General features: G+C 45.1%; 1 protein-coding gene across 4 annotated transcripts in view; it reads left to right on the top strand.

Moving 5' to 3' along the window:
* TSPAN16 (tetraspanin 16) overlaps positions 1–15,379 on the top strand; it is a 55,846-nt gene that overhangs the window by 20,594 nt on the left and 19,873 nt on the right. For all 4 annotated transcript variants that reach the window (XM_085600038.1, XM_085600039.1, XM_085600037.1 and 1 more), the window contains exons 2-5: positions 1,157–1,226; positions 3,107–3,313; positions 3,950–4,024; positions 10,633–10,746. In XM_085600038.1, the coding sequence (XP_085456164.1) occupies positions 1,170–1,226; positions 3,107–3,313; positions 3,950–4,024; positions 10,633–10,746 (453 nt within the window). In that variant the 5' untranslated portion in view covers positions 1,157–1,169. The remainder of the gene's footprint in view (positions 1–1,156; positions 1,227–3,106; positions 3,314–3,949; positions 4,025–10,632; positions 10,747–15,379) is intronic.

The raw sequence follows: 15,379 nt of genomic DNA, 5'->3' as shown, positions 1-15,379 counted from the left end.
GGGGGAAACCCAAAATGTTGTCAGCCAACACAGACCAATTGGCTTTTCCAATGCTTGTTTAGTCATGATTTGTTGTGATTGCACGAGACTGTCAAAAATCTGTTACTAGGCCAGACCTAAACAAATAATGTGTGTAGTCACTGTTTACTATGCAGAGACCAGCAGCAATATGCAGCACAGCTGGCATGAAAATGAAAACATGCCTGCAACCACAGTGCAATTAAGCGTGCATGAAACAGGCAATTACTTAATCAACAGTCTCACCTTTGAAAAATAAACATCAGACATATTAAACAACGTGAAAGTATACTTAGCATGTGCGAGAAGTAACCCAGCTTGTGGTTGTCCATAGAAATTTATGGCGGAGAAGCATACACGCAAGACTGAATTAATCCACTTAAAAAACACCTCTTATTTAACACTCTGTGGCTAACATTAAATCTGCATGTTTTAGATGGAATCTAGGAACTCACAAGCAGATATGGAACTGCATTCCATGCACTTTTGCTACTCTAATGATTAATTTTTATCTATTCATCTGTTTTTTTTCTCAAGATCCCAATTATTTTCTTTAAATGTATCTTAATAAAAAGCGGTAGAACATATTATCATTCCAACAAATCACATTTGAAACTTAGTGATGGGAATAGTTTTGCTGTCACAACCCCCCCCCCCCCCCAAACGATGTGGAATTAATAATAGGAAATAAATAAGAGAGTGTGCATAATTCATCCTCCATCATGTTTGGACGTTTAATGTCCCCAGAGGTAAAAGGCAGGACTTGGAAATGTATGTATTTAAGAGTTGTTGACATTCCAAGCCTTTACCGTTAGAAGCCATTAGATAACATTTTGTTTCTTAGCTTTTCTCTCTGAATTTTGTGCATGCTCCAGGGAGACCCTACAAGTTAGCAGGACAACGTTGTTCCCTACTTTGGAAAGTTTGATTAAAAATGACTTTTAGGAGACTAATAATGAATTAATATTTTGAGAAGTACCCATTTCATTTGAGAGCAATTTTTTTCAGGTTTATAAAACTACCTTTATTACAAGTTTTGCATTTTTGTACACCGTTGTTCTTTCTCCACCGCTATGATGCTAAAAAAACAATAAAATGTGCCATGGTTGCAATGCTCACAATCTCGCTTCTGTTGCAGGCCATAAGAGAAGATGGGCTGTTTCTCCTTTCTGAAGACCATGATGTTTGTATTCAACGGCATCATTTTTGTAAGTATGACCGAAGCAGTGTGGGCAGATAGTGGGTGAACAGCCCTTCCTGCCACAAGCATTAAATGGCTGGTAATCCTACAATATTTGGGCGTAGGCTACAACTTTTGAGTCACTTGTTCTACCAGGCATTTATCAATCTGTACTCTGATGCTTTGGGATTATGACAGTCTATGAAAATGTGAGTTTTTATACTATTTACATCCTTGGAGACTTCACTGTTCAGTTTTTGCTGGAAACCCCTGCCTGCCAGCAGATATATTTAAAACTAAGCTGGCAGCATGGGCCATATAACAGGCATGTCAGGGCATTATAAAGACATCTGGTTGAGTTACCCAACATTTGGAAGTAGGGATTATCAAAAATATCTAGGATTTATAAATCGGGTACCTGTTTTTATGGAATTTTGTGTAGACATTTCTATCAGTATTCATCCATATTTGTTTTTGCTCAGTTTGCATTTTCGTATATGTATTCATATGTATTTTTTAGTGAAATAATGACTGTGCCAGCAAGAGGTGACTAAACCTCCATGACTCCCTTCATATTGCTATTCTATGGTTTAACTATGTTTTCTCTTGTAGTGCGCATATTCACGTAGATTGTAATACTCTTATGTACACCGATTCTTTATGATATTGTTCTTTTTCTTACAGTTGGTATGTTGTCTTGACTTACATTTTTTGATCCTTTATGCTTTTCAACACTGAATTGCTTATTATGTGTAATTTTTTTTTCTTTTATTATTAATATTATTATCCTTATACTTTTTTGTGCTAGTATTTTCTTTTATCTCAATAATCTTCCTTTTGAACTTAAAATAATGACTGTGCAACTAATATATGTACAAATGTACTTAACTAATAGATTTACACTCACATTTGGATGCCTGTAAGATTTTAGTGTTATAAGAAGCCAAATATGTTACACTAATTCTAAGCAATACACTCAGACATAAACATTAACAATGTAGTACAACACACATGCACAGCTGCAACGGTTTAAAGCGTTATTAAGAAATCTACGCCCTTTTTGTTTAAACCTATCTGCAGGTCATCCTGCACAAGTACTGGCCTGGGAGCCATTATTGACAGCTTTGGGAATCATTCAAAAGAAGACCTATTTTATATTTTTCGATAGATATAAATATGTACACATGGGGAAATAGACAGTTCTTGTCTGCATTTATCAGTAAATATGAAAAACTGAAAGCCTCATTTAGATTCAACTGAGTGATCAGAAAAGCCTATCTCTAGTGACTTCTCCCATGGGCAGTAGTGGAGAAGGGTGCCCCCAAGGACAGGCGCTCTCCTCTCCCTCATTGCTACATTAGCCAGTCCCTGACTCTACACTCCTAGCCTGTATCTATCTGCTCTCTTTGACTTGGAAGTCTGACCCCAGCATTGGAGCAGCCTGTCTATAGAACAGGCAACACCTGCTCCACCACACCAGCTTCTGCACATTTTAGTCCTGCGCTTTTATCTAACAACATATCGATTTCTGGGAGTTGTAGTTAAGGTATACTTCGAATGAACCAATTGGGCTAACACTCAAGACAACCTTGGTTTGTAAAAGGATAACAAATGGTTGGAACACGTGATCCCTAGTGACCGAGAGCTCTGTGGCCACAGCACTGAAGGGGACAGTCCACAGTAACCTGGTGGAGTGTGCCCCACAGCCCTGTCCTCTTTGGCCTGGAGATGTGTACACCCTAGAACACTCACAGCCTTCTCCTGGAGACCTGAAGCACTGTAGGTCCTTTTTTCTCACCCTTCTACACACAGACATTGGTCATCAACTCCTACAGTTCATGTGACTCTTAATGGTGCCAGCGGGTAATCCTTTGTGTTTCTCAGTACCTTCTTCCTTTGACCTCCTAGGTGGGTGGCATTGCAGTGCTGGGCATTGGAATATGGGTCAAGGTCGATGGAGGTTCCTTCGTGAAGCTCCTGGGGACGGCCGCCCCACAGCTGGTGCAGCTGATGAATGTGGGCTACCTCTGCATCGCCATTGGATGCTTCCTGCTCCTCATGGGGTTCCTGGGCTGCTGTGGCGCCATGAAGGAGAGTAGGTGCTTACTGATGCTGGTGAGTAGATCAGGCACTGCTGGGGTTTTGGGATGGGACCCTGGATGTCCAAAGGACCGGGATAGGACTCCTCAGACTATGCCCAGGCCCAAGTGGTTTCAGGGGGCATCTAGGGTGGAGATAGGTAAATCTGAGACTTGGGAGTAGACCCCCAAAGTTCTTGGGGGTATCCACAGAAAGATGTAAGGCACCAGGAGACTTGGAAGAAGGGCCCAAAAAGTCCAGCGGTACAAAACTTTAGCACCTCAGAACTCAGAGGAATAGAGTCAGAAAATCCTGAGATTGGGTGTATAATCCGAGGGCCTCTCCACGCTGTATGTAGCAAATCTTGAAACTCAAACTGGAGACAGAGAGTCTGGTGAAGAGGGCATGACCCTGAGATGTTGTAGGTGGAGCTAGGTGTTCAGACTCCGAGTAGTCTGAGAGGCTGAAAGAGGATAGCCTAAAACATGGGTTAAATTCAGAGAGGTCAAAGGAGATGGTAGCACAGCCAGAGACTGGGGCTTAGACCTTGAGTGGCCCCGAGGGTGGCTGTACAGATCCCACTGCTGGGGTTAATGCTCTCACAGCTTAGCAAAGCCAGGCACCTGTGCTTACCTGAGACTTTGTACCCACACTCTCTTTCTCCCCTTCCAGTTCTTCATCATAATCCTCATTATCTTCATCGCAGAAGTGGCTGGCGCAGTGGTGGTCCTGGCCTTCTCCGCAGTGGTAAGTCATTGATACTTGTGAGGACCTGTGCTCAGGAAAAAGCCTGTTACCTGGAGTATTTGTTTGTTAGAAACCACCTGGAAGGGCTCTGTCCTGTTTAGTCCTAGGGAGAGAAAAACTGTTGGGCAATGTTGCTTGGTCTCAGCAGTAGGTTGAGTTAAGCATTAAGGTGAATGTGGAAACAGGTGGAGGTGCCCTGCTCGTGCATCCATGATGGCCATCTTTGAATGAATTTTTTTTTTAATTATTTTTTTATATTTTAACAAATCCTTTTCAAAAATGGCTGCTGTGGATGCGCATCCATCCAAGGTGGCCATGTTTGAACTGGATTTGTTAAAAGGTATTAAACAAATCCTTAACAGAGGGCTATTGCACATGCATAGGCATAGACAGCATTCTTGGAATGGTTCAAAAACATTTAATACGGCCACACGGTGATGGCGGGGCATGCAGGAAAAGATTGCCACGGACCAGGAAGGGTGTAGCGGGTTCTGGGTGGGCCGGTGCTAAAGGCAGTGGGACGGAAAGAGAAAGGGATGGGGGACAAAAACGTCAAACTTCTACACTGCAATGCAAGGATGCAGGAAAGTCAGATGGATAACAAAGCCATCCAATCATGAGCAAGAGGGTGACCCAGAGCCCACTTTTAGTATACGTCACGTATCGAAAAACAAAAACGTTCCAACAGACAGCTAAACCTGAGTGTTGCCGAGATTTAAAACTAACACATTGACATGAGCTGTAATAGTTTAATGTATCTCTCATTTCTCCCATGGTTGGTGAGTTTTGGTGTTATGTTGGCTGACTAATGGGATACTGGCACTGCATCTCACTTACTCCATTATAAATAGTCTGTTGTTTCAACCAACTTACACTGGCTGGCGCTGCGCAAAAGTTGAAAATGTATTAAAATGTGCGAAAGGCACTACATTCAACGCATACATCATACTAGCTTGTATGCATGACCACCTGCAAACATTGTAGCATTTAGATGTGTGAAGACTTCCGAAGTTGCTATTTGTGCTATAGAACCCCCTCGTTGGACCGCACCACCATCTTCCTCTGACGTATTGTACCCGCCGTGGGAGGACTGATCTCCTTAGGGGTGGGTGATGTGACATGGTCTGTTGATGGCTCCTTGGAAGTTCCCTCGCTCTGATTCCCTTGGGCCATGTACACTCTTGATAAAACTCTCAATTAATAAATAAATACATACAATTAGTTTGACTGCTGCAGAGAGTACCTTGGAGTAACAATGAGCCGTAGGCGCAGATCATGTGCTGCTATAATGTTTTTAGGACCTGCCATATGAAACCGCCAAAGGAGACATCAGAGAGTCCCTAACTACTGCAAATGGTGGAGAGTGTGATTTGACGAAACCAACAAGAGTTAGACACAGAGCTGGTGGGACATTAAGGCCACTGCAGGCAGAAGTCATATGGCATCACCACAAAATGGTGCCAGATTTTAACATGTGGTCCTATAATTCCTGGGAAGTGGAGATCTTGACCAGGATTCTACCCATGAATGAACCTCTCTAGACCTGCCTGAGCCCATTGGTCGGATCGTTTTAGAAGTCAGACACTGGGCGAGGCGTACACTGGTAGCTGGTGCAGGGAAAATGCGGTGAATCAGCAGTTACTTAGTAGAATGATATGAATAATGTTTGGTGGGAACCAGACAACAAGCATGTTCCTGCTCTCAGATCCTAGCATAACTACCCACCCAGATGTCAAAGTACTATCCAGGGTGTTCCAGATCGATACAGATCACCAGGGGCGTCGTGAACACCGGCCTTTAACAGGTACAGTGGACGGGGGTTGTAGATGGGCCTCTCCTATCTGAAACGTTGCAGACAAAAGTGTATAATTATCAATGTAAAAGCAATACCACTGTCAGCGAAGGAGAGGGGAAAGATACATTTAAGAAATTGGAGAAAAAGAACAGAGGTAATAACAAAGGAGAGCAAACTGAAGCAAGGAAGAAAGATGGGTAGATAAAAAAGAGAGGAATGTAAGGTTGGAGGGATGTTGAAAGAAAGGTAGGAATCGTGATAAGAGGCAATTATAAATGGATGGAAGGAAGGTTAAATGATTAATGGATAGGTGGATAGAAAATTTTATAAAAAATGAATGAATGGCAGGGTAAACGGAAAGGTGATAGTGTGAAAAGATGGATGGGTAAAAGGATCAATTGATGGTTAGATGGATTTATTGAAGGATGTCTAAGTCAAAGGATGGATGCATGTATGGAAAGGATGGATGGATATTTGGACGCATAGATGATGGATATGTGTATAAGATGGGTAAATGGAATAGCCCGTGGATTGATGGAATAGTGATCAACTGAATGATGCTTGATAGAATGAATCGATGACAGAATATAAAGGTAAATGGTGGATATCAGCAGGTCAATGAAAAGATTAATGGATGAATGGATTGATGCTTGGACAAAAGAGTCAAAGGAGTTCTTTTAGGGAGAGTCAGGTTCACTTGCATGATGCTATTAGTGCTTAGTTTCAAAGTGGGTGGTATTGGCTACTCCTTTGTAGGTTACCACTGACTCTGATGGACAGCCAGAGTCTGGTCCGCAGGGTCACATGATGCATGTTGCTTTGGTGAACGAGTGGCCTGTCATAGTCCATGGGATTCTGGGGCAAGGAAACTAGGCCCTGCTTGCAGCTCCAAAAGACTCCATGCTACCAGGAGAACCATCAGGAGGTTGCAACCTTGGTGTTCAGTGCACACTCAAGATCGCTTGACTCGGCTGAAAGCTCTGCTTGGTGTCTAAGTGGCTTGCTGGAACCCTCACCAGTAACTCAGTGAGGCTCCCGCTGACCGTCCCCTATATCTCCTCCTCTCTACTCACAAACCAGCAGAAAGGCCAGGAAAGTCTCAATCTCTCATGTAGTACTTCAGATGGATACCTGGCTCCTGATGATGAGGTGCTCCCAGGCCCTGGACGGTTTTCATGATGTCTTATGACACCTTGCACTGATGGACGTATTCTAACTAGTCCTTTCGTGGCGACCATGCTTTAAATAGGGCCACCCACGACACTCCCTCTGGCGTCCACCAGGTCACGACCCCGCCTGCATTCTGTGACTTTTTCAGGGAGCTATCATGCACTGCCTGTCTCATACAGACCATCTGGTACATAAATGAGCTTCTACCTGCTTGGCTCTACTCAACAGAAAGAGCATGTTGCAAAAAGCAGGCAGTTGCTGGGCCTGGTATAGCTTTATCGATATTAAATGCATTACAATGTGATAGCCTGGTTCAATAGCTCGGTAGGTCAACCTATGCCTGATTATCCTGAAACACTTTGAAGGCACACTTGTATACATACTCATGTAGCAGAAGCCTAGCTAGAGATCAACAAAGCACTCAAAATGTAGACAAAGACAACAGCAAGAGCAGCATTAGGGTATGGGCTATTTTTAAGTCCTCAAGAGTGTATTGTTGGAAATGAGGGTCTTTAGTTGGCAGAGGAATGCACCCTGTCCAAGTAGGGACCCACAATCCCAGTCAGGTTAAGTGTAGTATACACTCAAAAGTTACCTGTGCTCACCCTCTGGTAGCTTGGTAAAGAGCAGTCAAGCTAAACTAAAGAGGCAATGTGTAAAGTATTTGTGCACCACAAAAGTACTCCACACCAGTTTAGAAACATAGCCAATTTTTATCTGAGAAAAACAAGACCAAAACAACAAAAACCAACATATACAATCCAAGATATGAATTAAAAAAAATTAAATAACATTGCAGTGTTTAGAAGTCTATTGCTCCAACTGGGACTAGCTGGTAGCGCTTGACCGGGACAAATCCAAAAGTTCAGTGCGACCGCAATGGAGCATGGGCCAGATATAGCAATCACGCATACCCCCTTAGAGTACTTTGGATGCATTGAAAATCAAAGATGATGTATGGCACAGGGGAGGTGAGGCGTCACTGATGCAGGTGATGCGTCGATTCTTTAAGGCGGTGCAAGGTCATTGAGCTTTCCTGCTCGGAAACGATGCGTTGCACAGAGGAAGTAATGCGTCAGATATGGTGTGAGTCTTCAGTTCCTGAAGGCGACACAGCGTCGATGTTGTGTTGATGTCAAGAGCATGATGTGTAGATTCTTCGGTGTCGATGTAGATCTTCCGACCTGAAGGCGTTACGTCGGTCGGAAGCCTCACTGGGCCAGGACTGCGTCGGAGCAGTCCGTCACAGACTTTAGTGAGGCGGTGCTCAAGACTCACGCAGCTGCGGTTCTTTGGGGGCACTGCGGAAACGTCAGGGCTGCATTGAAAGCCTAGGTTGTTGCATTGCGCACTCGGCGAGCGGTGTCCACAACTTCAGTGCAGGAAACGTCAGTGCACCAATTTCGCAGGGATGCGCCAGTTCCAAACTGACGCTTGGAGTTGATGCGTCGATTTCTTGGCTGCAGCACCAAATTCACCTCCAAGCGCCCAGGACTGGATTTGGCACCACTTGGCAGGGCAGGACTCACAGCAGAGGAGCTCAGATGCTGGTAGCAAGATGCAGCTGAAGTCTTTGATGTCACAGAGACTTCAGCGACAGGAGGCAAGCTCAGTCAAGCCCTTGGTGTACCATTGGAAAGCAGGATACAGACAGTAAAGTCCAGTCATCCCACTCCCAGGCAGGAAAAAGCAGGCAGCAGGCCAACACAGCAAGGTGGTAGTCCCTCCTGGCAGCACAACAGCTCTTCTTCCTGGAAGAATGTCTTCAGTCCAGATAGACCCTCTGAATTTCAAACAGTGCTGAGTTGCACTTCATGGAGCTACTTCTAGGGTACTGGTGAGCTACTATCTGCTCCCAATTTGAAGATACACTTGTAAGAGGTTACAAGGCAGCTCCAATGCTAACCCATGAAAGAAATTGGCCTTGCTGTAGTGAAAAACACATTTAGCAGTTTTTTACTACCAGGACATGTAAAACTTAAAAGCATATGTCCAACCTTTTAAATGCACTGCACTCTGCCCATGGGGCTACCTAGGGCCTACCTTAGGGTGCCTTACATGTAATAAAAGGGATGGTTTGGGCCTGGCAAGTAGGTGAACTCGCCAGGTCGAAATGGCAGTTTAAAACTGCGCTCAGGTTCTGCAGTGGAAGGCCTGAGACGTGTTTGAAGGGCTACTCATGTGGGTGGCACAATCAGAGCTGCAGGCCTACTAGTAGCGTTTGATTTACAGGTCCTAGGCACACACAGTGCACTGTACTAGGAGGTTGTGCCATATATTTTCCAGCGAGTGCCAAAATACTCTTGACTAAAATCAATTCTTTTTTTTAAAGTACCATTGCCACCCAAGACAGAGGTGTTATTATAGTATTGTGCTGTAACATATATGAAAACGTTACAAGGCATTAACATGAGATAATTGAACACCACCTAAGTCATCCATCTGGAGCTGCTTTCCCATCCTTTTCTTCCTCCCTTTCTCTCTCTCTCTCTGAGTCAAAGTCTGATGATGAAAAAAGTCCCAGTCCCAAGAAATCAGTGCCAGTGCCCACCACCTGCACACACAGACACAAATTAAGCACTGCTTCTACATAGTTCATGTTCAGAGTGCGTTGACTTCAGTAGAGGGATGGTTGTGCATCGGGTAACCTATGTGCAGAACTTGCAGTGCTCAGGGTTATCTGTGTCCACAGATGCCCCATGATGCACTGGCGAATGATTTAATCGGAACAGCCATCATACACAGATCTCTAAGTTAAGAAGCAAAGCATTGGATCATTTTCTGGTGCCAAGAGGTCTATTTTGAACTATACGTCTTTGGTTTCTGCACCAGATCACCTGGGCATAGTATTGTTCACTGGGGCACACTTGGAGGGCTGTGCTGTGATCTGTGAAACTGGGTGGCATCCACTTCCAGCCGAAGCTGATGATGGCATCCCTGCTGGAAAGTGCTCCACTGCTTCTTGGAGGTAGCTGCAAGGTACTTCCAAAACATTATATAGACAAATACATAAGATGTCCCCACACTGCAACAACCCAAGCACTTGTCACTCTCACATATGCTAGCAACCCACATAGTCCAAACACATCTAGCTGCATGTTGCAGAGAGCCCTGGTCTTTGGGTGGAGTATGTTTGTGATACAATGTGGTCTTTGGGTGGTGAATAAAAAAGAATACATTGACCAACTACAGCTGACTGGCTATGAACAAAAAGTAAGGGGCCTATTCACAAAAGCAGTCATGGGCACGGGAAGTGGTACTGCAGGAGTACTGTATTACATACTCTTAAACATGCCTTTTTGAATTGGTGCAGAAAAATACAACTCCCTAGTAGTAAAAGTACTTAAGAAGGCACAGTCCTTTCTGCTCACACTAATTGGTGATATTCCCTCAATATTCCCATTTTAGGTATTATGGGGCCAATTCACAAAGGCAGGTAAGAGTATGTAAAAGAGTTCTATAGCAGTACTTTACCTGTTCCAAAATGGCTGTGCGAATTAACTCCTAAGAGAAAAACATATGAAATTAACAGAACAGCTCAGGATGGATTACGAGAGTGCTGAGATTAGTGGAAACAAATGAATTATCTGGTTTGGGGATGTCACATTGCACAATGAAAATGTCTGCTTTATGACCTGTTCAGTCACAGATATTCGTGGAGTACCTCAGCACCTGGGCGACAAAGACCTTGAGAGAGGATTACGGGCAGGAAGATAAAAGCGACATTACCACAATCTGGAACACCACTATGAACGAGGTGAGCACATGAGAGGTGAGGTATCGATGAGGCGACAGGATATACCTGGGATCAGGTAAGGTGGGCCCATGGGACCTGCCCTGCGAGAAGAGACAATTTATATTGTGTTAAACACGTTGCCTGCACAGTAATGGGGGAACTACAAGATTATTTACTCTCCTCTTATGAGCATTATATATGTTAGTCCTTCTTTTTTCTCTCTATTGGACAAGTCATTTGATATCCGCTCCACCCTGCACTTTACGATGTCTAGGTAGTCCTAGCCACCCCCTATCCTGCAAATTATTAAAGTCAGTTGTTGAAGATAACACAGTCCCAATTTACATGTTAAGATTATTGGGTGATGGTAGCCCTTTCACTTCCAGAACCTCACTACGATAGTTTGGTTGGGTTAAGTTTATTTGAGTTATGGCTGAGTTGAACTAAGGTTGGATTGAGTTAAAGTTAGGATGAATTATGGTTGGGTTGAGTTAAAGTTGGTTTATGTTATGTTTATGTGTATAGTGCACAACTCATCCAGGAGGGTGTCCTGGCACTGAATTAAGTGCTGCAGGGGTCGAGCCAGGGTCGGGGATAAGAGAAGAGCCAGGTCTTTAGTTTTGGCAAAGTTCAAGAATTGATGTGAAGGGGCAGGTAGTTTCAGCCTTTAAGAGCGAGGTAGGAGAAGGTATGCCGCTGGATCTGGGTCTGCATATGGGGTGGGGGGGGGGGGGGGGTGCACAAGTAGAAGTTTGCCTGAGCGAAGGTGTCTGGTAGGTTTGTAGAAATGTATATGGTTATTGAGGTATGTGGGTTCAATGATGTCCAAGGCTTTGTGTGTGTGTTTGAGAGTTTAAATAGTGCTTGTTTATAGATTGGGAGGCAGTGGAGCTTTTTGAGGTGCGGGGTGAAGTGAATGTGGGGTGGGAGGCTGAGGGTGAGTCTGGCCACAGAGTTTCGTATGGTCTTGAGTCTTCTCATCTGTCGAGGGTTTTTTTCAGCATAAAGTGTGTTGCCATAGTCCAGCTTCCTGGTGATGAGAACTTGGGTGTTGGTTCTCCAAGTGTTAGTGGGGAGCCATTTGAAGATCTTCTTGAGTGAGTGAAAGCAGAAGCAGGAGACTGCATTCACTTGGACGATCATGGTGAGTTACTTGTTGATTACTATTCCAATGTACTTTCTGTGGGTTGCCGAGAGGGCTGTGGGTCTGAGTTTGGCAGACCACCAGGTGGGGTCTCAGAGCGAGGTGTCTTTACAGAAGATTACTACATAATATAACATAAAATGTGTATTTGTAAAGTGCACGTTCACCCGTGGGCATCTTGGCACTGAATACCAGATGTTTATTGTTACCCAACTCAATGGTACTCATTTTATCGACCTCAGGAGGATGAAAGGCTGAGTGAACCCACTAGGATTTGAACCTGTGACCGTGAAGTCAAACACAGGTCCCTACAGTGTACATAGAAGTCCACTAAGCCACCAGACCAGGCTTCCAGCTTGTCTTTATTGATCTTGAGGCAGCTGCTTTTCATCCATCTAGTGACTTCAGTCATGCAGGTAGATAAACTGGTCTGGATGTTTGGATTCTTGTCTTGAGAGGTAGAGTATTAGCTTGATGTGGATTTCATGGGCGCAAATGATGCTAAAGAGTGCATTCATGTAGGCATTGAACAGAGTGGGGTTGAGTAAGTCCCCTTGTGGAACTCCACAGATGAGGTTGAAGGCGTCTGAGGTAAATGGAACCAGGCTAACCAACAGGGTGCGACATTTCAGAAAAAAGCAAATCCAGCAAAGTATTGGTGCTTGGATGCCAGCGTCGTGCAGTCGTTGGATAAGGATGGGATGGGAGATAGTGTCAAAGGCTGTGGAAAGATTAATTAGGATGAGGGCCGTGGCATTACCTCTGTCCATTCATCTGGATGTCATTAGTGGCAGCAATGGGGGCGGTCGCCGTACTGTGGTTGGGCCTGAATCGGATAGAGTGGTGTTGAGGAGGTGGTTGTCAGTGAGGTGGGTGGCTAGGTGTTTGTATATTATATTTTCTATGACTTTTGCCAGGTAGGATAGCAGAAAGATAGGCCAGTAGTTGGGTAGCATCTTCGGTCTGTGGAGGATTTCTTGAGGAGGGGAAGTACACAGTGGTGTGTTTCCAGGCAGCTGGCTGTGATGATTAATTTGTTTGTAATTGGGTGAGGGCTGCGCTGAAGAGGTCCAGTCATTTGATGAAGACGTGGTGAGGGCAGGGGTACAAGAGTGCTCGGGAGTGTATGGCGTGCATGGTCTTTGCAGTTTTTTACGTGATGATTGTTGGCCAGATTGTCAGGGTGATCCTCTGACTGTATGTAGCGATGGGCAGGAGAACTGCAAGGGTGGAAGGGTGTGGTTGGGGCTTAGAGTTTTTGCAGATGCTGGTGATCTTGCTGCTGAAGAAGGACAGCTGGGTGCAGCGATCCTGAGGGGAGACTAGGCTGCTGGAGTTTGCTGCCAGAGAGGTGAAGTCTTTCACAATGGCAAAGATTTCCTTGTCGGTGTTGATTCTCCTTTCGATGCAGTCGGAAAGCGTGGAGCATTTAGTGGCTCTGATTTGCTTATGGTACCATCTGTGGGCAGATTTGTAGCTGCTCTTTTCGGTGTCATTCTGGTTGCTTGCAGTTGTGTTTGGTGAGTCTGAGCTATTCCGTGTACCAGCTTGCTTGCAGTCTGGTTCTCGAGGCTTTGTTGATTTTGAGAGGAGCCAAGGTATCTGACAGTGATCCAGGCATTGGACGTTGGAAATGGATTCTGGAAAGTTGTGTTGAGGCTGCTGGTGTAACAGTTCAAAAGACCAGGATACTTCTGAGATCTTGTTCCAGTCTTGTCGTGAAGATTTGGTGATTATGTTTCTGCAGTGGTGTGGGATGATTATGCTGAAGTTGATGAAGATGTGATCGAACCAAGTGATCATTGTGGGCATGTTGGTAAAGAAGATGGGCAGCTGGGTGCAGAGGTCCTGAAAGGAGACTAGGCTGCTGGAGTTTGCTGCTGGAGAGGTGAAGTCTTTTACAATGGCAAAGATTTCCTTGGCGCTGTTGGTGCTGCTTACGATGCGCTCGGTAAGCGTGGAGCATTTGGGGGCTCTGATTTGCTTATGGGGCTCTGATTTGCTTATGGTACCAAACCTTGGGCAGATTTGTAGCTGCTCTTGTCGGTGTCATTTTGGTTGCTTGCAGTGGCGTTTAGCGAGTCTGAGCTGTTCTGTGTATAAGCTTGCTTGCGGTCTGGTTCTCGTGGCTTTGTTGGTTTGGGAGGAGCCAAGGTATCTGGCGGTGATCCATGCATTCAAGTTGGAGATGGATTCCGGGAAGTTGTGTTTATACCGGCGGTGTAGCAGTTTGGAAGACCAGGATACTTCTGAGATTTTGTTTCAGTCCAGTTGTGAAGATTTGGTGATTGTGTTTCTGCAATGGTGTGGGATGGTTATGCTGAACTTGATGAAGATGTTGTTGGACTTGGTAATCAGTGTGGGCTTTTCTACTGTGATGTTGCTGATACTGGTAAAGATGGGGTCCAGCAGGCGTCTTGCAGCATGTGTGGGGCCTTCCACTCCATAGTGAGTCCGTGGTTGAACAGGTCCTCAAGGAGATTCATCATGTTGGAATCGGTGAGGCCCCCCAGGTGGTAGTTGAGGTCGCCGAGGAGGATGAAGGTGATCGAGTTGAGAATCAGGGGGGTGACATAGTCTGTGATGGTGCTGCTGAAGCTAGTGCTTGGGCCGGGAGAATGGTAGACAAGGGTGCCACTCGGAGTGTGGTTGATGGTGATGAGGAGTTTGAAGGTTAAGGGTTCCATGTTGCTGGTGATGCTTTCCGAGGTAGTGGAGCACTGGATGGATTCTTTGAAGATAGTGACTCTGCCTCTGGGTCTGTTTGTTCTGTCTTGTAATCTTGTATCCGCTGTAGATTGCTGTGGCAATGACAGTGGCCGACGATGAGTCAGCCAGGTTACGGTCAGGAAGAGCAGGACTGGTGAGAGGTCATGTGGGAGGTCCCCAATTTCAGTAGCATGTTAAGTGAGGGAGCAAGTGTTGAGAAGCATGAAGGGCAGGGAGCAGTATCACGTAGTGGGAGTTGAGTGCATGTTGGGCATGTGAAGTGTGGGGGAGTGAGGTGGGTGTGGGAAGGTGCATGTGAAATGGCAGATGGTGCATGAGAATACTTCTTTCGTATTGGATGGCAAGGCACAGCAAAATCGCTGTGAGATGCAACTGTGTTCAGGGCACTGAGGGCCACAGTGGAGTAGTGATGGGAGTGAGGTGGGTGGGTGGAGGACCAGGGGTTCTGGCACTGGGCACAGGCAGGACACAGATAGGCGCAGACAGACTCATCTTTGGGGCAACTTTGGCACACCATATGCGTGCGTCGGCTGAACGTCTGCACTTCAGCCTCCGTTAAGTTAAGACAATTTTGGCTTGAAACCAATTATGTCACTTTCTGTGCAGATGGATGTTGGGAAATCCAGTGATATAATTTCCTGTACAGATGGATGAGGTCAACAGTGTACTAAGTTAAATTTGGGTTGAGCCAAAGTTGTATTGAGTTGGAGTTAAGGTTAGCTTGAATTGTGTTGAGTTGTGTGCTGGGTTGAGTTTGGCTGAGATGAGTTCAGATACTTA

Source organism: Triturus cristatus, chromosome 4_2 (assembly GCF_964204655.1).
Source record: "Triturus cristatus chromosome 4_2, aTriCri1.1, whole genome shotgun sequence".
NCBI lineage: Eukaryota > Metazoa > Chordata > Amphibia > Caudata > Salamandridae > Triturus > Triturus cristatus.
The sequence above is the reverse complement of the archived record's forward strand: the minus strand, read 5'-3'. Positions and strand labels throughout refer to the sequence as shown.